This window comes from Camelus bactrianus, chromosome 5 (assembly GCF_048773025.1).
Source record: "Camelus bactrianus isolate YW-2024 breed Bactrian camel chromosome 5, ASM4877302v1, whole genome shotgun sequence".
In the NCBI taxonomy this organism is placed as follows: Eukaryota; Metazoa; Chordata; class Mammalia; order Artiodactyla; family Camelidae; genus Camelus; species Camelus bactrianus.
In genome coordinates, this window is record NC_133543.1 from 43,020,658 (window position 1) to 43,042,659 (window position 22,002).

At 39.8% G+C, this 22,002-nt stretch overlaps 1 protein-coding gene across 1 annotated transcript; it reads left to right on the forward strand.

The window, feature by feature from the left end:
• Positions 1 to 341: 341 nt before the first annotated feature.
• Positions 342 to 20,987, forward strand: DAPL1 (death associated protein like 1). Its single transcript, XM_010971354.3, has 4 exons — positions 342 to 496; positions 9,145 to 9,232; positions 12,883 to 12,943; positions 20,705 to 20,987. Exons 1-4 carry the CDS (start codon positions 439 to 441, stop codon positions 20,819 to 20,821), a joined length of 324 nt encoding a protein of 107 aa, XP_010969656.1. The 5' UTR covers positions 342 to 438; the 3' UTR covers positions 20,822 to 20,987.
• Positions 20,988 to 22,002: the final 1,015 nt, after the last annotated feature.

A 22,002-nucleotide genomic window follows, 5' to 3' on the forward strand; every position in this document is an offset into this window, starting at 1 on the left:
GTTTCATAATTGTCTCTTCAGAAAGATTACTGATGTCTTGAAGCAAAGATCCTATCTTGCCTTCATTGTCATGCCTGTAAATGACAAAGAGCCTGTCACATTGAAGGTGCACCATACATACTTGACGGGTAAATGGTTGGAGAGAAAAAGAATCCCACTGAGCTTAATCCTTTCCCCTTCCTCCTGTGAAAGAGTTCCCTTAGCCGTCTACCTTGACTTACCAGATGAAGGGAATAAGAAGTTTTCTTTTAAGAGAAAACTTGCCAAGGAGATGTAGGTTCCCAGAAAAGCTCGATGACAAGCCCTGTTGCTGCTCAGCAAAGCCCTGAAGGGGCCCCGCCCCCAGGCCGTGTGAAGCCATAAAGCCCGTGCGATGGGGCAGCGGCAGCTGGCACTCAGCCTCCCGAGCACCGGCGCACACTCGCACTGGCCCGCGCTATGGCAAATGAAGCGCAAGCCCCGCTCTCCGCACTGAAAGGGGGGCATCCTCCCGCAGGTAGGCTGCCCACCTGCCCTCCGTCTTGCGCACAGCAAGGCCGCGCTGCTGCTGCTGCCGCCGCCCCTCCTTCCATTGACTCCTTCGACAGAGGCGCCCAGCAGAGCAGAGGCTCTCTCCTCTCATTGTTACTTTAACTTCATGCAACCTGCTTTCCTTCTTTATCTCTGATACTTTTACGCTTGTGTATAAAAACCACCCGGAAATTTGTCAGGCTCCGGTTGAATTAAAACGTAATTATACCTGGGAGTACGGGGATTCCGTGCTTGTGGGGAAGAGTAGGTGAGGAGCTTGGACCCTCCCTCCCTGGCTGTAGGTTAGCAGGGACACATCCTCACCTGGAAGGTGATTTATTGCCATGGAAACATTCCTCCCTAGAGGTTCCAGCTTTCAGACTCAGTCTCTCCAAAATGCCTGTACATCGTCTGACTTCGTACCCAGGCAAACCAGCTCCACACGGAGGAGAGCAACCCAGTTTCTCCCTCCCTCCTCAGGCACTGGGGTTGGTCAGTGTTATCAGTGATGTCTTTTGCCTGTCCCCAAGCTGAGGGCTGAGGAGCACTTTCCAGTAAGGATTCAAGCATGGGAGGGGCTGACTAGAAAATGTAGCTATCAAGGTACTTTGCAAAGCATCCACAATTCTTTCTTTCTTTTTTAACGTATGCTATTTATATCAACTTTCTGGAATATGGAAATTAGTTTTATTGTACTTAACCATATGTTCATATAGATTGGCTGAGGCATGCAGGCCTATTTTTAGCCGGTTTTATGTTCTTTCAACTGCCTTTCTTCTTTCTTTAAGAAAGATCTCAAAAGCTTGACTGCTTTGTTCTTGCCTTTCTCCATTATCAAAATTTATTTATTGGTATAATTCTCTGGCTCCTCTAAGCTGAGGTTATTTCAGTCATCTTTGCTGCAGAGGGTGATGGGCAGGTGTAAGCTTCACAAAGCATCAGAAACTGACACAAGTTTTAGTAGCTTTCTGGTGGGCAGCCCAGCTGAAAAGAGTCAGAAATTTTACTACTAATTCTGAGTTTCCAGTTCTCAGCACGGTGCCCTGATCTCCTGTGGCAGGCTCCTGACATTTTATATTTGTAACTGGATTTAGTAATATTTAATGTTCTCTATATATAAAGTTAATGATGCTAACTAATGATCCAGAACCATCGATGCAAATTATTAGAAGAGAAGTTTATACATAAAGACAAAACAAAACACTGTTCTCTTCCCGCCACTTCCACCCCAATCCCTCATTAAATAGTTCCACTAACACCTGATTTGCTAAATGACATTTATACACAGAGATAAACTTAACCAAATGAAAGTTTGAATGAAACCACCAGGAACTTTCTGTCCCCACCACTAATGATTGCTAATTACTCTGTGTACACAGCACACCAGGACTCCATCAGGCATGTCACAATGCCTCTGGCATGACAATTAATTATTATGAACTGTGACACTACAGATAAGAGGTTTGGGATAATTAGAATGGAGATGAAGGCAGACTTTTTCCTCCCCACAGAGAATAAGGGAACAAAGAAGCCTCATCCTTCAACTTGCCTTGATACATATTTTAAGTCTAAACCAGATTGCTACAGTACCAAATTTTATTTATGGAACAAAAAGAATTCAGGGCCAGAATTCCATTAAATTTCACCTGATTTTTACAGGCGATAGACAGATCCCTGAACATGGGACGCAGACATGATGTGATGGGAAAGTTCTGACATGGCCTTTGGAATCAGACAGACCTAGATTTAAACCTTGCTTCCCTCCCATGTCTCCCAGCCTCAGTTTTCTCATTTATGAAACAGGGGGCAATAAATAACATCGACATTGTAAGGTTGTTATGACTGTGAAAGGAGATAGCCTATGTAAGGTACCCAGCACATGAATGTTAATCCCTGTAAAATGCAGGCCTCGTAAAACACATAGCTGTCAGAAGAAGTTATTCTCCCCAACTGCAAGACCTCTGGATGTTTGAGGGTTGCAGGAGGCACTACCCGCAGTTGTCAGAACAGAAGGAAATTGCGGTAGATCCATGTGCCTGCCCCATCATAGTTAAAAATGAAACCACTCAAAAGTCAGCCGGCTGTAACTCTTTCCCACCTATGGGTGGAGTGCTTAGTGGTTTATCTTTCATGTATATTATATAATATATTGCACCTCTGTGAGCTGTGGTTATAAATTTATGCTGCGAAACAGGACTACATTAAACATGAGGAGGCCTGGGCTCTAGGAAGCTTAGCTTTGGGTTTTCTGCAGTTTTGATTTGCTTTGCTCTCAGTTTTATAAGAGCTCCATTATATCAACGACCAAAAACGTGTGACTAGAAGGGAATCCAAGGAAGCTAAGCACATACACTATGAACCAGAAAGAGCAGTGGTTTGTGAGTATTTCCCATATTCATTGCACTTTTTAATTTAGTTCAAGGCAAATGAATCAGAGCCATTGGAGGGGTCACCAGTGAACCCCCAGAGAGAATCAGTTTTCTGGCTCATTAAAGAGAGGGAAGCTGGGGGAGTGTATCCCTAAGTGTGGAACTAATGCTGAAAATGGTGATGAAGGCGGGAACCATAGCTGCAGAAGGACCAGTATCATTTGTTAAAAAGCAAACACCAAAGGCTTAATTCTCTCAACTCCAGTCCGCTCATGTCACCTTATGGGAGTCGATCAGTGAGGTCCAAAAGAGAGTTTGCGAGACCCACTACCCCACACATCACAGGGGCAGAAATTTGATGACTGCAAAAATGGCTGCTCTTCACCCATCCCTGTGTGCCTGGCACTGCACAGAGCCTTCTAGACACGGCAACAGCCCTGCAGACTGATGATGTACCATCGTCCTTGTTTCACAGAGGAGCAAACTCAAAGTCAGCAAGGTTGATGGACCTACCCAATGCCACATAGCTGGTGAGCAGTAGGGCAGAGATTTGACAATGAAGTGTGCCCCTGCCAAGCCCTCTCTCCTTGCTTCACAAATGTTTCCGGGGGGAGGTGGGGGTGGCAGGTAGTAGAGAGCATGCTTAGCATGCCGGAGGCTTGGGTCCTGGGAGTTCCCGTACCTCTATTAAAAACAAAACAAAACTTAGTTTTTCCTGATGAGGGTCTTTTGGGTCTTGACTGGCTGCTTAGAATTTGTACCCCCAAAATCAACTGCAAATGCAAAGGAAGTGTTTTGCAAACATGCTAACCTTTTAATTAAAATCTTTAAATGGAAGTTGGAAGTCACAGGCAGAGTTTGCACAAAACTTTGTGGAGTTCAGCTTTTTCACATACATCTTCCACTGATGAGTGAAGGAAAGACGCTCCGTTGTTCTTACAGGCTTTGTCTTTCTTTATCTTGACTCCTCTCTAGCAAGCACTGTGCAAAATGCCTGGAAAATCTTAACTGGAAAATTACTATCCAGTGTTCTAAACTCAAGGGTCTACTTTTGAAAAGTTAGAAACACTTACTCAGCCATAGGAAAGCAAAGTTTCATTTTCACCACATCAACTAAGGTTTTTTTAATGAAATTATCTAAAAGAGCACCTCTCTCTTACATTTTTTAAAATTTCTATTTCATTTTGCTTATTGAAAGGACCTAAAATCTTACCATGTGCATCTGTATTCAAAGTCCTGTTAAAAAGATAAATCAGCTCATTTTGTACTTTGCCCAATTCCAGTTGATCCTACTACAGAGTGTCAAAGGCAGTATAGTCTCAAACATGGAATTATGTAAATGATTACAAATTTAAATGAACTAATTTAGTTACTGTGAAACCGAAAAGATCCCATGAGTCAGACTGTCTGGTGTAAGCAAAATGGGCAAGAATCCGATTGTGTTGGGTTGCAAATGTTTGTTTACAATGGGTTGTCTAGATCCAGGGAGATAAGTGTGACCAGTATACCCAGAGAGCTTTGAAGATGACCCTCCCACAAACTGGTTCCATCTGGTTCAATCACCCCGGTGTAGTGAGAGCCTTAATCTCTGTCTCAGTGTATCCATCTGTAGTATGGGGAGAGTCTCTTCTGATTCTTTCTACTGTACATGGCTGACCAAGTGAGATTAACTCCCAGAACAAGTTTGGTACAAGAACTATGCTCTGAAAATCTGAGGTATGGTTTCCTCATGCTTCCTAAATCACTCAGAGCCCACAGCCCTGGGTGGATTCAAGGTCTCCTGGATGGAAGTATGAATCTTATGGGAGGATTTTTAATTCCCCGTCAGATGTCTCTGTTTTATTATTCTTAAGAATGAAGAACTCCCATGTTTGCATTCTGTTAAAATTTCTCCTGTCATTTGTTTCTCTAAGTGCCCTATATTCTTTCGAAAAGGAGGGAAGTGATGGATTTTCTTTAGTAGGTAGATGGAAAGAGTCAGAATCACAGCAAAGACTTTATAATAAAAATCATCTAGGTCAACTTCTACCAAATTCCCCAAAACCCCTCTGAAATATTCATGGCAGATAGACTTCTTTTCTTTAATACCAAAGGGGCCAAGGACATATTATTGTACTGGGCAACCTACTTCACTTTGAGTAACACAGTTATATGTAGCCACACTCTGCCTTTCTGGAACTCTCATTCTTTGGTTTTCATTCTCTCCTCTGGAAAAACAGAAATATAAATAATAATAACTACTAATTATTAAGTGCCTACCATGTACCAGGTGATTATATCACCTCTGTTCTCAAGAACAACATAAACAATCAGTATTATTCCCCTTTTTAACATGATATATCTCTTTACTTATTTAGATTGGACAGAGTGTTGCAAAGTTCTTTCTTATCCTGAGATCCATTTAGATTTTCTTTTTTTTTTAATTAAAAAAATTTTTTAACATTTTTAATTGAAGTACAATCAATTATAATGTGTCAGTTTCTGGTGTACAGCACAATGTCCCAGTCATGCATATACATGCACATCTTTGTTTTCATTTCTTTTTCATTAAAGATTATTGCAAGATATTGAATATAGTTCCCTGTGCTATACAGAAGAAATTTTTAGCATTATTCCCTTTTGAAGGATGCAGAAACTGAGCCTCAGAAGAGTTTAAGTATCTTGCCCAAGGTCACAGAGCTTAGGAGGGGTAGAGTTCTCTGACTCTGCATAACATTTCCTCACCAGGAAACCATTCCTCCTCCATATGATGGCCCCTCAGGTTCTTGAAGGTGGCCCCACACGTTCCCTTGAGTCTTTGCTTCCTCAGAAGTGATCTTTCCAGATTCTCCAGTTCCTAGTGTGACAAGGTTCCCTCTCCACTCTGGTCATCCTCCTCTGGACATTCTCTAGATGGTCCATGACCTTTCAAATGAGTAGCACAGAACTCAACATCCCAAAGTCCTTCTCATTTTTAACTATTGCTTGTTTTAACTCTAACAAGCTTGCTTCCACAGTAGGCGATAATACTTCATGGAAAAAAATGTGTAAAAACAATAGCACCAGAGACAACGGAAGGAGCCCTAACAAGACAACACTCACAGCACTCCGTGTTCTAAAAGCTCTGTCATGGGGAGGATAAAAGACGCTGCTGGAGGGTCCTGGAGGCCCCAGCTCGGTCCAGAGATACTGTGACTTGATTCCTCTTGGTAGAAGATTAACAGTGCTCTGAATACCACCCCCACCTATAACAGAGGCACCCCCTCCTCAAGCAGCCTTCCAGAAAAAGCCATCCCTTGGTTTGTTTCACTTCTGTATTCCATGGCTGTTCAGAAGATATTTCCACACCATTTCACTTCTGTTGCTGATTATTTTGTATGCCTTTTTTCCGTGTGTGTGTGTGTATGTGAGAGTTTAAAGCAGCCTATGTATGAAAAATAGCATTTTTTTCCTGGACTGCATCTAATCTTACAAAATTCTAGTGAGATGCCTTTATAATCAATTAAAAAAAAAAAACAACTTGGTGATTCAAAATGACCAAGTAGAGTTTATCCTATGAATACAAGAATGGTTTGATAGTAAAATATCCATTAATACATCTTTAAGCCTTTTACATCTATTAATATAATTAACCACATTAAAGAGAAAAATCATATGATCATATATACAAATGCTAAAATTGATTTGATAAAATTCAGCATGTATTTGTAATTTTTTAAACCCAATGAAATAGTAATGGAAGGATATTTCCTTAACATGATGAAAGAAATATATACGAATATATGGAAAATAAATATGTGTGTATACATCCAATTAAGTATACATCATACTTTATGGAAAAACACTAAAAGCAATCCCTTAAAAATGAGGATGACAAAGATGTCCACTATCACCACTGAGGAAGTAACATTACAGTTATTTGCAGATTGTATCTTTTTTTTTAACCTGGAAAACCTAAGAGAATCAACAAAAATATTATAAACAATAAGAGAATTCAATTAAGATCTGGTTATAAAAATTAATAACATTTATATAAGAACAACCATTTGTCTATTAGAGCTATAATGGAAGAACAGATCCTAGTTCAACAGCAACAACAAAGATAAAGTGCTTAGGGAATAAACCTAATAATAAATGTGTAAGAGTTACATGAACAAGTTACTGAGGAATCCAAAAGAAGATGTAAACAATGGAAAAGCAGACCATGTTCTTGAATAGAGAGCCACCAGGAATATACAGACATGAATTTTCCCTTTTAAAAAAAAATCTATAAATCTAGAGCAAGACCTTTAAAAAACTACCAACAGGATTTTTTGGAGGGAATTGACAAACTAATTCTAAAGTTCATGTGGAACAATAAATATGTAAGAACAGTTAGTAAAATTCTGCACAGAAAATGTAGCTAGGACTATTGAAATTAAAATATATTGTAATGCTACAATCATTACAGTAGGGTTGCAATAGTGTATAAACAGACAAGAGAGAACAGAAGTCCAACAGGAAAAATGGGCCAAAAATTTGAACAGTTTATAAAAAGAAAATACAACTGGCTTCTGAAACACAGAAACAGGCTCGACTTTTAATAAAATGTAAGAAATGGAAATTACCTTTTTTTTTTTTTTTTTTTACTTATTGTCTGACAAAACCAAAACCTTCTTTAGCTCACATTGCTGCGATAAGGAAACAATCACTGTCACTATAGCTGGTAAGATTGTAAACCGGTGCCACCTCTGAAGTTCAGGTTGGCAAGATTTAACAAAATTCCAAATGCACGTACTCTTAAGAATAAACAAGATCACTACTAGGAATTTATCCCATGGATATATTTCTGCTTATACAAAATCATGTATGTAAAAAGATATTCATTGCAGCATTGTTTGTGATAGTAATGGAATAGAAATGTCTAAAATGTCCAACATTTGGGAATTGGTTAAGTAAACACAATGTTCATAGAATGAGATTTTAAAGTAGATGTTAAAAAGAAAGGTATTCTCTCTGTATACATTGAGAAATTACTCCAAAATACATGGCTGAATGAAAAATATAAACAAGGTGTAGAACAATGTGCATCTTATGCTGCCATTTAAAATAATAATAGTAATAATACATGGATATATGTATAGAGTATCTGTGGATAAATATAGAGGAAACATAACATTAGTGGTATCTAGGGAGATGAACTGGAGGCTTAAAAACAATGGTAGAAGAGAGACTGCGGACCTTTTCACGCCTTTTGAACTGTGTGTTTTATGCATGTACTATTACATAATCAAAAATTAATTAAATCATAATTTTAAAAAAATGATGAAGACAATTCACGAGGGCATTGAGAAATAGAGTAAGTTTTCCTATTTTTCACTTTATTGGAACTAGTTTTAGAAAATTGCCAATCTGATATTTCCAGAAAAAGAATTAACAGGTTCAGACAAACCAGTGTTCATTTAGCTTTTTCTCATTTGAGTTTGTCAGATTTCAGATGTGCAAATTTCCTGGGAACAGAAAAGAGTATTTGCTTTGACTTGCATTCTGAAATGGGTTGTTCCTTTTCAAAAGTTGATTTCATCTGACATTGTTAAACACTTGAATTGCTGTTAGGTCATCTGTAGCCTAATTAACACTAATTGATCTCTTGAATGGCAGGATTATTAATGCAATTTAATTACTTATTAGGACATCTGAGCTCCTCCAACATTGGAGGTTTGGGGTCTGGGATGGAAGGTGGGTATCTGGTGGGATCAGAGCATCTCTTCTGAATTAAATGCCTGTTATCACTGCATGCCCTGACTTTTGGCTCATTCTCCAATCTAGTTTTTGAAAGCTCTGGTTGGGAAAATAAAAAAATGCAAGCCTTGCACAAACTTTAATCTTGTGGGAAAACAGGAGGGTCATATTGTAATTGTCAGTTGCTATCATGAAGAATGTAATTGGTTTGATAATAAGAAAAAATGTTTTTCAGTGAAATGCCTAAGGGTATATGTTGTTATCTCCTCCCCAAATCAAAGGTGTAAACTCCCTTGCTTTTTTAACCTCAGTTCCCCATCTCTGAACACAAACAAGCAAACCACAGTCCTTCTCTCCATCCCACCTTGTTTGCCTGAAATATTTTTTCTTCTATTATGCTAGTGCAGGGTAACTTTTTACTGTGTTGTTTTAGATAGATAAAAGTTTAGCTCTTCAAAAAAAATAAGTTCTGAAATTCTTCCAATCTAACTTCATACCTTGAATAACAAAGCAAACTTCTTGCTGCTCTAACCATGACTCCCTGTTGATGCTTATTTGTTTACAGTAAAAGCTGGAGGAAAGCGAATTTCCAAAAAACAAGAAATTGGCATCTTGGAGAGACACACCAAAAAAACAGGATTAGAGAAAACCAGGTAAGGGATTGCTTGCCTTCTTCCTCTCGAGGAGTTTCAAGTGCCTCTACTTCCAGGAATCAGAGGCTTTGCTGTATCTAGGACAAACCAAGGCTCCCTAGGCATTTGCTAACCAGGGTCAGAAGCAGCATGGTTAGGGTGCAGTGATGAGGGGACAAGATGGATGATGATGGAGGAGGGGAGGTGGGGAGGGGGGTGGTGGCCAGCAGGTGAGAGGCACCCTTAGGGGAAAGGTAACTATAGTCTGGAGGGCTCTCTCTGCCCATCCTCCTCCTCTCTGCAGCCAGCCCAGCTGCCTCCTACTTAAAAAGCACGGTCCTGAATGTCCCTGAACCTGACTCACATCCCTGTATCTTATAACTTGCACATTAGCCTTTAAAGTACTGTCCCTACACTGGCCCTGTTTTTAAAACATACTTTCTGCTGAAGCAAATCTCCTGAATTAAAAATAAATGCTTTTTTGTTTGTTTCTTTTACATTCATCACTTAATTACTTAGAAAATAATGACCACTATATTTGGCACAGCCGGAAGGCATCTAGATACTGAGGTTGTTTTCAACCTGCTCCTTCACCATGACCTTGATATATTGCGCTGCTCTCAGAGCTAAGCAGAGAGCTGTGAGCTGGATCCCTCGCACAAATGGCCATGCCACTCTATGCCTTGGGAAGGGAAACAGTGCATTCAAAAAGAAATAAACATGGGAAAGAGCCTCCTCCAAGTGATGTAATGAGGGGCACTTCAGAGACTATTAATTTCAGGATGGTTTCCATAGATGAGTTGATGAATGATCAAAAGGAGTGAATTGGAGGATGCGCAGGCATGTCCGTGAGTTAAAATGGTAACAGTCTCAGAAAGAAAATGTGGACAGAACAGGCTGTGGAATTTCTCTGGTATTTTGTTTTGTTTTTTTCATACAAAATTACTTTTTAGATTACTTTTAAAGTTTTCATCCTGATTTCTGGGACGGAAATTTTTTGAGGATTTTTCTACTTTAAAATGAAATGTGTTGGGGGAGGGTATAGCTCGTGGTAGAGTGCCTACCTAGCATGCATGAGATCCTGGGTTCAATCCCCAGTGCGTCCATCAAAATAAATAAATAAACCTAACTACCTTCCCCGAAAAAAAAAAGTAAAATAAAATATATGAAATGAAATACTCTAACCATTATATGTAAAGAGTTCATACAATTCAGTAGCAAAAAAGCAAAGAAGCCAATTTAAAAAGAGGCAGAAAATCTAAATAGACATTTTTCCAAAGAAGACGTAGGACATACAGATGGCCAACAGGTACATGAAAAGATGCTCAACATTATTAATCATCAGGGAGATGCAAATCAAAACTATATGAAATATCACTGTACACCTCTCAGAATGGCTATTATCAAAAAGTTAAGAAATAACAAATGTTGGCAAGTATGTAGAGAAAAGAGAACCCTTGTGCACTGTTGGTTTCAAATATAAATTGGTGCAGCCACTGTGGAAAACAGTATGGAGTTTCTTCAAAAAATTAAAAATGGAACTACCATATGGTTCAGCAGTTCCACTCCTGAGTATTTAACTAAAGAAAATGAAAATACTAACTTGAAAAGATATATGCATCTCCACTTTCACTGCAGTATCATTGTAGTAGCCGAGATAACAGAAGCAACCCAATTGTTCATCGACAGATGAATGAATAAAACAATGTGATACACACACACACACACAGAGGAGTATTGTTCAGCCATAAAAAGAAGGAAATGCTGCCATTTGTGACAACATGCATGGAACCTGAGGGCATTATGCTAAGTGAAATAAGTCAGACAGAGGAAGACAGATACTATATGACCCCTCTTACATGTAGAATCTAAAAAAGAAAAAACAGGACAACGACAACAACAACAACTCGAGCTCATAGACTCAGAGCCGATTGGTGGCTGCCAAAGCTGGGCTGAGGGGTTTGGGGCTGGGGTATAAAATGGATGAAAAGGATCAAGAGATACAGACTTCCAGTTACAAAATAAGTAAGTCCTGGGGATGTAATGTACAGCATGGTGATGGTAGTTAATAATACTGTGTTGTGTATTTTTAAGTTGCTAAGAGAATAAATTTTGGAACTTCTCATTACAAGAAAAAAGTTTTGTAACTGTGTACGGTGAGGGATGTTAACTGGACTTATTGTGATCGTTTTGCAATATATACAAATATCAAATCATCACGCTGTACACCTGAAACTAATGTAATATGTCAATCACACCTCAATTTTTAAAAATTTGCCCCTTTGGTGTGAAGTTTTTGTTTCTTCTGAATCAGAAAATAATCATCACATGTTGAAAGCAAAGCTCTTAAGTCCTCAAGGGTAGGGGTGACATGTATCTCTCCTGACCCAGCGGCTAGGACAGTTCCTAGAGTAGAGAAAGCACCCCTAAGTGACACCAGGCTTTCGCTGAATTGCCAGCTGGTTAATTTCAAAACCTATCTCACTGCTAAAGTCTGACTCGGCATAAGGCCTGTTTATTGTGACACCAGTTAACAACCCTGGACCAAGGGCTCAGGAACTAAAGACTCATAGCTGGAAATGACCTCCTCTTTGGTCCCCAGGGGACAAGTCATTCATTTCCCTGCACCTCTACCACTGGGACTTACTATTAACTCTAATATCAGGTGAACAGTGCGGGGAGAGGAGTTGCCTGGAAAGTCATAAACTGGCAGTTGGAATCCTCTTTAAAAATTCAATTGTTTTCTAATTAAAAGTTATTGAAGATGGGAGTTGGACTGTTACAGACCTTAAATAGCAAGAAATAGTTCACTCCTGCCCTATTTACCTGGGACAGATACAGAAATGTGGGACCTGAAGCTTATAGAATTATGGGGCTATTTTAAGGAAAAATAATAAAAAAAAATCACAAATATGAAATGGCTATGGCCCCTCTCAGGGCCTTGGAAGGAGACTGTGCAGTGAGAGGCCCTGATAAATCCACCTCTGCTCTTTACGTTGGCTTTGTGTCTATGTGGATATCACTGCCTCGATTTCATGGACACACAACTCTCCTTATATCTTCTAGGAGAATAGCTTTTGAAAAATATACCATAGAAAGTAAATTTCTAAGCATCATCAATCTATGTCCATTTCCTGATAACTTCTGCTCACCAACACAAACCGTCCAGAAAAAAAATCTGCCAAGTGCAGAGTTCCCTTCAAGAAACTGCTCTGTAGACTCAGCCCTGATGGAAACTCTCCTACAAAATAACTTGGCCTGAGACAAGAAACCAGGCACAAGAAAGTATACACTGGATAGTGCATTTTATGAAGTATAAATAAAGTCAGAACTAATGTATGGAGCTGTAACAGGTTAGTAATTATCCTTGGGGGCAACTAGTTTAACTAGTGTTACAAGTTTGTGAATATTCACCAACCTTAATGTTGGTAATATGTGTACTTTTCTACATGGATACTGTACTTCGATGAAAAGTTTTAAAATATTAATTATGTTTGGCCTAGCACATGGGCACACAGAACAAGATTTTTATTTGTTTGTTTTTGTTTTCTAGGAGTAGCCAAGCAGAGTGAAAGCTTAAAGGCCAATTAGAAAACACTCTGTACAAATCATTTAGTCTCTTTCGTGGGAAAGTTTCTGTTTCTATATGAAGTCTCTTTTCATCTTCACAGTGCCATTGCAAATGTCGCCAAAATACAGACGATGGATGCCCTGAGTGACACGCTGGAAAAGGTGAGCTGTGGGTGAGGCGCGTCACGTGACTGATGCTCCCAGCCAGTATTTGCTCAGTGGATTCGACTGCATGGGTGACTGAGCTGATGACCACTGAGGTTTTTTCTAACTCAGAGGTTTGATCTCCTTGCGAAAGAATCTACTCTCAGTTCAAGGAACATGAAGTGGTTTTAATGAGAAAAGCTGATTCTCCCAAATTCCTGATGTCTAACAAATCATTTCCAAAAAGTAAGGCAGAAAATAAAGCAAGAATCATGATGCCAAATTGGCAGAACTTTGCTTTGCCATCCCAAATAGTTCTTGGGAATGTTGGCATGTTGTTATAAGAAAGACAGCCTGTGTGTTGGGAATTCAGCACTTTTTGACCTCACTCCCCACCACTGCATTCCCACAAAGAAATGTTTGATTTGAGGCCAGGATGGGTGGTGGAGGTTTGCCCAGTTTAGGGCTGGAGGAAGGCTGGGCACTGGCTGGCTTTATCTAGTAGTCTATTTATAAAGGTAGTTGACCGTTGCTATTTTTATTTCTATATCTTGAATTCTTTTGAAGTAGCTCAAGAAACTCAGAAAGTTCTTCCTGCATACACAATTGTTTAGTTTTGGATTCAGTAGTTTGTTTTTCAATGTCATTGAGTGAGCTGAGTGAGAGTCCTTATTCTGCTTCTAGATGGCAGATACGTTGAATTCAGGCATTGAAGAACCACTCTTTCTGCTGCCCCCACATTTACTGAAGGGACAGTTACTGGGCATCCTTGGTAGAAGGAAGACTTGCTGTTATTGCCAAAATCAGAGGTCTGAAAAAGATTAGAGTAGAAGTGTTGCAGCTAGACTTCTGGGTCCCCTATTTGGCACTGGCGTCTCCACTCACTTTCTCTAAGACCTGGAGCAAGTTAGTTAGCTTGTGCCTCAGATTCATCATTTGTAAAATAAAGATAAGGAAGAGTATGTACTTCAGATGATTGTTGTGTGGAACAAATAAGGTTCTCAAACAGGGCGCTCTTGGAACAGTGCCCAACACAGAGTGACCTGTCTGAGCTCTCTGATCTGATTAGTAGCGTTGGTTTTACGGCAGCCAAATGAGAAGGTATGTCTGAAGTCCAGAAGGCAGGTAGAACCAGGCGAGATGTTGACCACAGACATTAGCTACAGAGCCTTCTCTTGTGGGGGCTCTGTTCTCTCATCAGGTAGATTTGAGGTGACAGCATGTGACTCTTTGCCTTCTGGGTTTAGACGGAGGGCAGGGATGGATGATGACCTGCCAGGGCAACACCGGCTGCTCCCTCCTGCTTCTCGCATTCTCTTGGTCCTCCACTAAATGCCCCTTCCTCGGGGGCAAGGTTGTAAGTAGAACTAAATGGGGTAGACACATTCCTGTAGAATACGTGTTAACCTGAACTAAAATGTTTAAAGAGAGTGGTCAGTAAAGGTTGACTATGTACATTAGGTATGGTGCCAGAGTCGGTGTTGATCTTATAGACATATGTGCATATGTCTATGACAAAAAGGGTTCTTTCCCTTTCAGTTAAAAATATCACTTCTGGGTTTCAAAGATAAAAAGAAGAATCAAATAACAATAACAATAATAAGTTGTATTTAGAAAACATGGAGCTGATGTGCTGTTACAAATATTTTTAACAGCAATTATATCTGTTTTAAAGCCCTTTAACACTTAGCTCAATGCCCACTGGTGTACGGCTGTTTGGTAAGACCGCAGAGACAACTGGCTCAAACAGGTTTCGGCATCAGAGGTTGGGAGCTTGGGTCCTATGCTGGCTCTGTCATTTGCTAGCTGTGTGTCCTTGGGCAGGTCTCTTCACTTTTCTGTACTTCTGTTTCATCATCTGGAAATGGGAATGTGACTATAGTATCCACTTCACAGAGATGTTGTGAAAATTAAGTGAAGTTATATAACATGTGCAAAGGACTCAGCACAGAACCGGACCACATTAGCCTTCAGTAAGCATTATCATCTATTCCCAGGGAGATATCCTAGGGGCATCTCTTGGAATCCAGGCAAAGGATAAGTGGCCAGCAATAAAATCAATTCCCAAGGTTACCATAAGTGACTATCTTGAGTATGGAAGTTGGTGGGATCCACATGTTTCCTTACAGCTAAGAAAAATCCTCCCTGAATCTATAATTCTACCTGAAGTGTAATAGGATTTCATAATAAAGGTCAACCTGGGGTGGAAAGACCAATGCCTTTTAAAAAATAGATCCGCTGTGATCAGTGGTTGCCACAGGTTGGGAGGAGGAGGTGACCACAAAGTGACAGGAGGGAAATTTGAGGGGTGAAAGAACAGTTCTCTATCTTGATTCTGGTGGGGGGCCACAAACCACACATGTGTGAAAACCCATAGAACTGAACACTAAAGAGGGCATATGTTTTACTCTAGATAGATTATACCTTAATTTTTTAATGAAAAAAAAAAGGATAACTATATAGCCTCATACAAAAAAATTTTAATGTATATAAATAGAGATATACATATGTGCTGATAAACATTCACCTGCATTACAAATGATTCTCCCAACAATATATATTGTCATGAAGATCTAACAATATACGATTGGCTAAAAGAAATACAGTAGCAGAAATGAGGGTCATAGCCTCTGCATTTATTAATATTCATTCATGCCCTCAGCTAGAATTATGTCTAGTTCCTAGAACACATGTTAATTCTCATGCCAATTTAAGAACTTAGAAACAGAGAGAGGACAGCCCTAGTCAGAAGGCCTCATCAACCATTGAACCATGGCAAGAAATTTCTATCTATTTGCTATTTATGTCTGGTTTCCCTACTTTAAAACCAACCTGGGGTTTAAGATTTGGGAGATTGAAAAACAATTCCCCAAAGGTTGGGATTGTACAACTCTAAGTGGCAAGCAGCCTAAAATTTTCCCTCCCACTCTCTCTCACTCCTCCCCACACAGACCTCGCTCCTGACTCCCTTTCTCCTACCCTACCCTCCTCTTCCAGCCCCAAATAATGAGAATTCTTGTTGCCCAGTGATGGGCCGCATGTGTTTATTCCTGCAGAGAGGAGTTATGTAACCCAAAGCTCTCTCAGCTAAAAATCTGGGAAACCTGGTCTTAGACTGAGTTCCACCTACTCCTTAGAGGTTGTTTGACCTTTTAGAAGTCACGTAGCTCCTCTGAGATTTCTGATTGCTCATTTACTTGTTTTTTTTTTTTTTTTTTTATAGCAGGCAGTGAGAAAGAATGATGCTGCCAAATATATTAATTCTCTTGTGAAGGAAAAACCGGGCTGGTCTAACAAGATAACTCACAAGTCTAGGAATGTGAAGGAGAGGCTGGGCTGGGCTAACAAGATAACTCACAAATCTAAGTATTGGAATACTGATCTGAGTTCTGCTAGACTAACTTGTAAATCTAGGTTAATTAGTGTTGGTTTGCTGTTCATGTTTTTTGCTAGCCAGCTGGGTTTTCAAAGATACATATCTGGCTTTGGAATGTTGGTTTGCTGACTCCCTGCCTCCACCTTTGTGATGATAATGCTGCTAAAGCTGTTCCATGCCTATTGGCCGAATACCCCAAGCTTGTACTTTACCCTATAAAACCTCATGTGCACATCTTGGAGGTGCTCAGAGCTTCGGAGCAGAAGCCCCTCTGAGCCCGCTGGCGTAATACATCTAAGTACTCCAACCCTCCGAGTGGTGCTTGTTTCTTGACTGGCCTGTCATTTCCGTAACACTGTGGATAGTTACAGATGTTAAATTTGGCAATAGTTGGTAAGTGTCTCTGAACATAAAAGCATACAGTTCAAACATTAGTAACGGGGTTGGGTTATGGTGTGGAGTGGGGTGGAGTGTTCAAGCCTAGTTAGGTTGGGGCCACTTTTCAAGCTGCCAGCTGTGTCCCCATGGCCAAAGTTAGTGAGATGTGAATGAAATTGGATCCTGGGGAGAGGAAACCAGCAAAAGCATCTGCAAATCTAAAAAGGTTTCTCTTGTTCTGTAAATTAACATCACCGTAGGAGTAGCCGTGAATTTCATTGACTCAAGCTGAATGTTTTGTTTTTAAGCACTTTGCTTAAAGGGGTGTGGAAATCTAAGTGCCAGCATTCAAGTTGGAAGATGAATGGAAGAGCTATCCGTCTGCTAACACCACCTAACTTCAGGCACTAAAACAAAACCTGCCGCTGATTTTCTTGCATCTAGAATTTCTTTCATAGCTCTAATCATAAAGACTTTTATCATACTTCTTTGACTTTTTCTCTGAAACTAAAAATGTTGGTTCTGAAGTCACAGCTACCTAAGGTGATGGTAAATTCTCAATGTGGAAGTTTCTATTGATCTGCTTTTCAGGTTCAATATTTTGCCCCTTTCGGGATGGAACCACAGCAAGGCAAAATCCTTACACATATGCTGGCCTCTAATTCTTTTTTTGTGGGGTTACCCTAGATTCTTTTCCTAATGAGTCAGACAAACACCTTTCATTCTACAAACCCTGTCATTTTACAGACGAATAATGAAAACTGCAAAGTGTCCCCAAAGTTAAAATGCCAGACTAAAGCACACCTGGTTGCAAGCTGGACTCTGGAAAGCTGTTCCTATTTATTTCTAGTTCAGACTTAAAAATAAAATACTCCTGTCTCCAATGATACAAAAATCTACAAAAAAAAAAATTAGGGTATTTAAGGGTTGACTATTTTATTCATAGTTTCATCGATTCTGAAGGTAGACCCTTTATAGACTCTCTGCTCACAGCCCCCAAGTCCTTCTACGTTAGGATGCTCCTGACTGAAGGTGTGGGGTATATGAAAAAGAGAACTTGGCTCTCTTGTTGTATTTTCATGAGTTGCTTTGAAGCCTTGACACTCCAAAGTCTGTACACTTGTAATGTAATAATCATGGACAGTTTCTCTAAGGCTATTATCCTTGCTAGAATTATTTCCACTTTTTTCTCAATCCTGCTGATTTTCTTTTTTCCCCCTAAACTTTCCCGGACCAGTTCACAGATGGCCAACAACTCCCAGGGGACAGTCTCCCATTCTTTCTGATCTGTGGCATTCCCCTCTTGAAAAGCAGTTGAGCAGACCTTTTAGAACCTCAGTTAAATCCTTTAGTTCCACTGGAACCCCTTGTGCACTATTGCTGGGAATGTAAAATGGTGCAGCCACTATGAAAAATAATATGGTAGTTCCTCAAAAAATAAATATATAGAATTACCATTCGTTGTAACAGTTTAACTTCTGCATATATATACCCAAAACTACTGAAAGTAGAGACTTGAACAATTTCTGTGCAACAGTGGTCATAGCAGCATTGTTCACAACAGTTAAAAGGCGGACACCACCCAAGTGTCCATCAACATACGAATGGATATGCAAAATGCGGTCTCTCACTCTATATATAAAATGGTATATTATTCAACCTTAAAAAGGAAGGAAATTCTGACACATACTACAACATGCATAAACCTTAAAGATATTATGGTGAATGAAATAGGCCAGACACAAAAGGACAAATATTGCGTGATTCCACAATGATAAGGTACCTGGAGTAGTCAAATTCATGGGGACATAAAGTAGAATGGCAGTTATCAGAGGCTGGGGGAGGAGGGAACAAGGAGTTATTCTTTAATGGGCACAGAACTTCATTTTGGTATGATGAGAAGTTTCTGGAGATGAAGGGTAGTGATGACTGTGCAACAATGTAGGTGTACTTCATGCCACTATATCCTTAAAAATGGTTGAAATGGTAAATTTTGTATGTATTTTACTGTAATTTTTAAATGACTAAAAAGAAAAATGTAGCCCCTGAATTGTGGAGATAACTTTGGAAATGACCAAATAATGAGTTAATGCCAAATTAAGCAATGTATGTCCTCACAGTTTTCCTCTCCCCTTTCCTTTCCCACCTCCACCCATCGTCACTCTGACTTCTTAAGAACAGCAGTCAACATTGTGGCTTTCTCTCTCTCTGTCTCAACTTGTCATCTTGCCCCATCCTACCTTGGCTAATTGCCCAGATTTCTGTTACATAAGAATTACTTGTTTGTTTCCTTTCTCACCACCACCCCCTTTACCTTACATTTGACTTTAAGTAACTTGCCAGGTTGTTCTTCCTACCTGTAATCTCTGGAATGTGATTTAGAGCTAACCTGAAATAATCCATGTGTTTTAGTTGACACTAAAGACACCTGGTCTGGAAGAAAACTTCTGAAATCAGTGACCTCTTAAGATTCTTCCTGGTTCTAATGTTAAAAGAAAAGCAAAACAAAACACTTTGCCCTGACCACACTATAAAACACATGTTATGTGGTATGATAATTGATCTGACAAAAAAAATCACTAGCTCTTTTTTTTTAGATTCTAAAGCAACATTTATGACCAATACCTCAATTATGTTTCTTCCTTTCTACTAGAATACCAGCTTAGACCATCCTTGCGTTTAATTATTATATAACTTTTACACCTTCTCACTGTAAAAGAAAACCTTTAGAAAAACAAAAGCAAAGTAAAGAAAAAGACCAGGAATTGCTCATATTTCTACTCCTTAGAGATAATCGTTAACACATCAATGTATGTTCTTCGAGCATGTTTAATTTTTTAAGACCAAGAAGAAAGAACTTTCTGGAGTCAAGTTTCACATGAAAGAAAATGCTGTGTGCCTAGAGGTCAGGGACATTTGAGAAGAGATGTAAGGCACATATATTTTCCCTGGCTTAGAAGAGCCCAAACAAACCATAAACAGTGTGATGTTGGGGGTCATGAACAGTTTATCTCCCCTTTTATTTGATTTGAGTGTCAGGGCAAGGGCATCTAAGTTCAACGGTGATAAATTAAATTCCTAGTGAGCTGAAGCATCCCCTCCTTGCTGGCCAAGAAAGATGTCCTTAGATACATTTATGTTGAATCCATGGGCTTAAAAACCCAGAACTGGAATGGACCCAAAAGACCACTGGGTCCAAATTCTCCTCCTAGGGAAACCATCTGAAAGACTCAGGGCATTGGGCAGCCTTTCTTTAGCTGCCCTTAATGTAAATTCCATAAGGTCTCTTGGTTCCATATGAAATTCCTATTATTGTCAAAATCTGTGTTATTTTAAATCTACTTAAGCTTATTTCCTCATAGATGTCTTCTGCAGAGATGGCTAGTGAGAACTTTTGTTACCTGAAGCTAACAAGTCATCCTCAGCCTTCTCTTTACCAGGCTGTTGAGACTGAACCATTAAAAATGGCCACTATTTGACCATTTTTTACCTACAAAAATAGCAATTTCACATGCTTCAACCTAAAAAATAACCCTAACTCTTTCTAACTTCTTTCAGAGGTTCTTTACTTTGGATCTTTTGACATCTGAGAGGTTCCCCCTCCTCACCCCGGACCTTCTCCAGAGTCCCCGTTCCTTCTTAGCATGTATTGTTCCACGTATGCATAGTAGTGGGAGAACAACTGCTAACATTAGAGGACTGATGAGGGTACAGTTAACCATTTTTGCCTTTAAAATGTCACTTCAAAACATATATAAATGCACATTTATTTTTCACATATATTATCACATATAATCTATTTTATAATTTTAAAAGTTAGAAACATGCTCTGCAGGAAAACTCGGGTTAACACATACACCCTTGGGTCCAGAGGTGGAAGTGGCATGGAAAAAAGAGATACTGTCAAAGAAGAAAACAAAATTGTGAAATTCCCCCTGACCAACTGTATTGCTTTCTACTACTTTAATACTTTATGACCCAAAAGATCCAATAAGCTTATTTTTTTCTTTCCTTCTCACCTTTAGCTCAGCCATAAATTTCCAGCAATAGTGCACATGGCACATCAAAAACCCAGACCTGCTCTGCAGAAGGTCACTCCACTGAAAAGGATCTACATTATTCAACAGCCTCGAAAATGTTAAGCTGGAACGTAAAACACAGCCGTCTAGCCAACTGCCTCAAATATCTGAGAGCTTAGCAAAAAGGAGCAAAACATTCCATAGGCCTAGTGAACTTGCTTGATAAATAAAACAGCTTTTGTATCTTTTCTTTTGACTAGGTAATAAAGCATCCAAAGTTGTAAATCCAGTGCATTTGGGGGCCTCATTTTGGTCCTGGTCAGGCTCACATTGATGCTGATGTGTGTAATTTTGTTAGGTAAGTGGAGAACCTAGAACATGGGACTACTCCACTCCACCTCCCTGGATAAGCTCTTTTCTCCTGGATGCTGACCTGAGTTGCCCCACCCACAGCAAGCTCTCCCTGGAGACAAAGGTTAAAAGGAGTACACTGAGGTTTTCAAAGGCCACCATCCTATGCAGACATGAGGAATGGTTCTTCTGGGTGTGTTTGTCTTAAGATGCTCGAGTTTTCACATGAGGTGAAATGTGTTTTACAGTTTCCCACATAAATATATAGTTTGTTTTGAAGGTTTGGTCAGGAAAAAATGAAAATATTGGATTTACTATAGACATATTCTCTTTTGCAAAGCAATCAAGGTCAGAAGGTAGGATTCTAGTTACAGTGGGAGGTTTGCTCAGGGCCTCCCACAGAGTTCATGCTCTAGAACTGAGTGGGTCCTAATGCTACAGGACATTGTGGTTGGGGTGTACACGTTGGTTTTAACTGGAGGTGGAGCTGAGAGGGAAAGTTTTGTAGCTAAACCTGCTCTAGCTTCCCTACCTTCCAACACACACACACACACACACACACACTCTACATATACTCATGTGAGTAGCCAAGGGCATCTTCAGCTGTCACTAGGGGACCACCACATTTTTTTCCACAGAAGTTAGCTGCCACTCATAGTTCCACCATTCTGTATCTCTAATTAATAATGCTACCCAACAGTCAGCATCGCTCTTTGCCCAAGGAAGTAGTCAGCACTCCAGTTCATCACTTTACAAGTGGACAACCCTTGGAGTATGACCTGGTGCCAGGACTGTCTCTGATTCCTGAAAATCCAAAGGCACCTGGCTAAGGCCCCACGGTCATGACGATGCATCCACCTTCTGCCCTGCATTGTTTGGCTCTTTTTCAGGATTAAGAGAACTGTTCGAGACAATATCAAGCTTCCAGTCAGTGCCAGCATGAATCAGTAAGA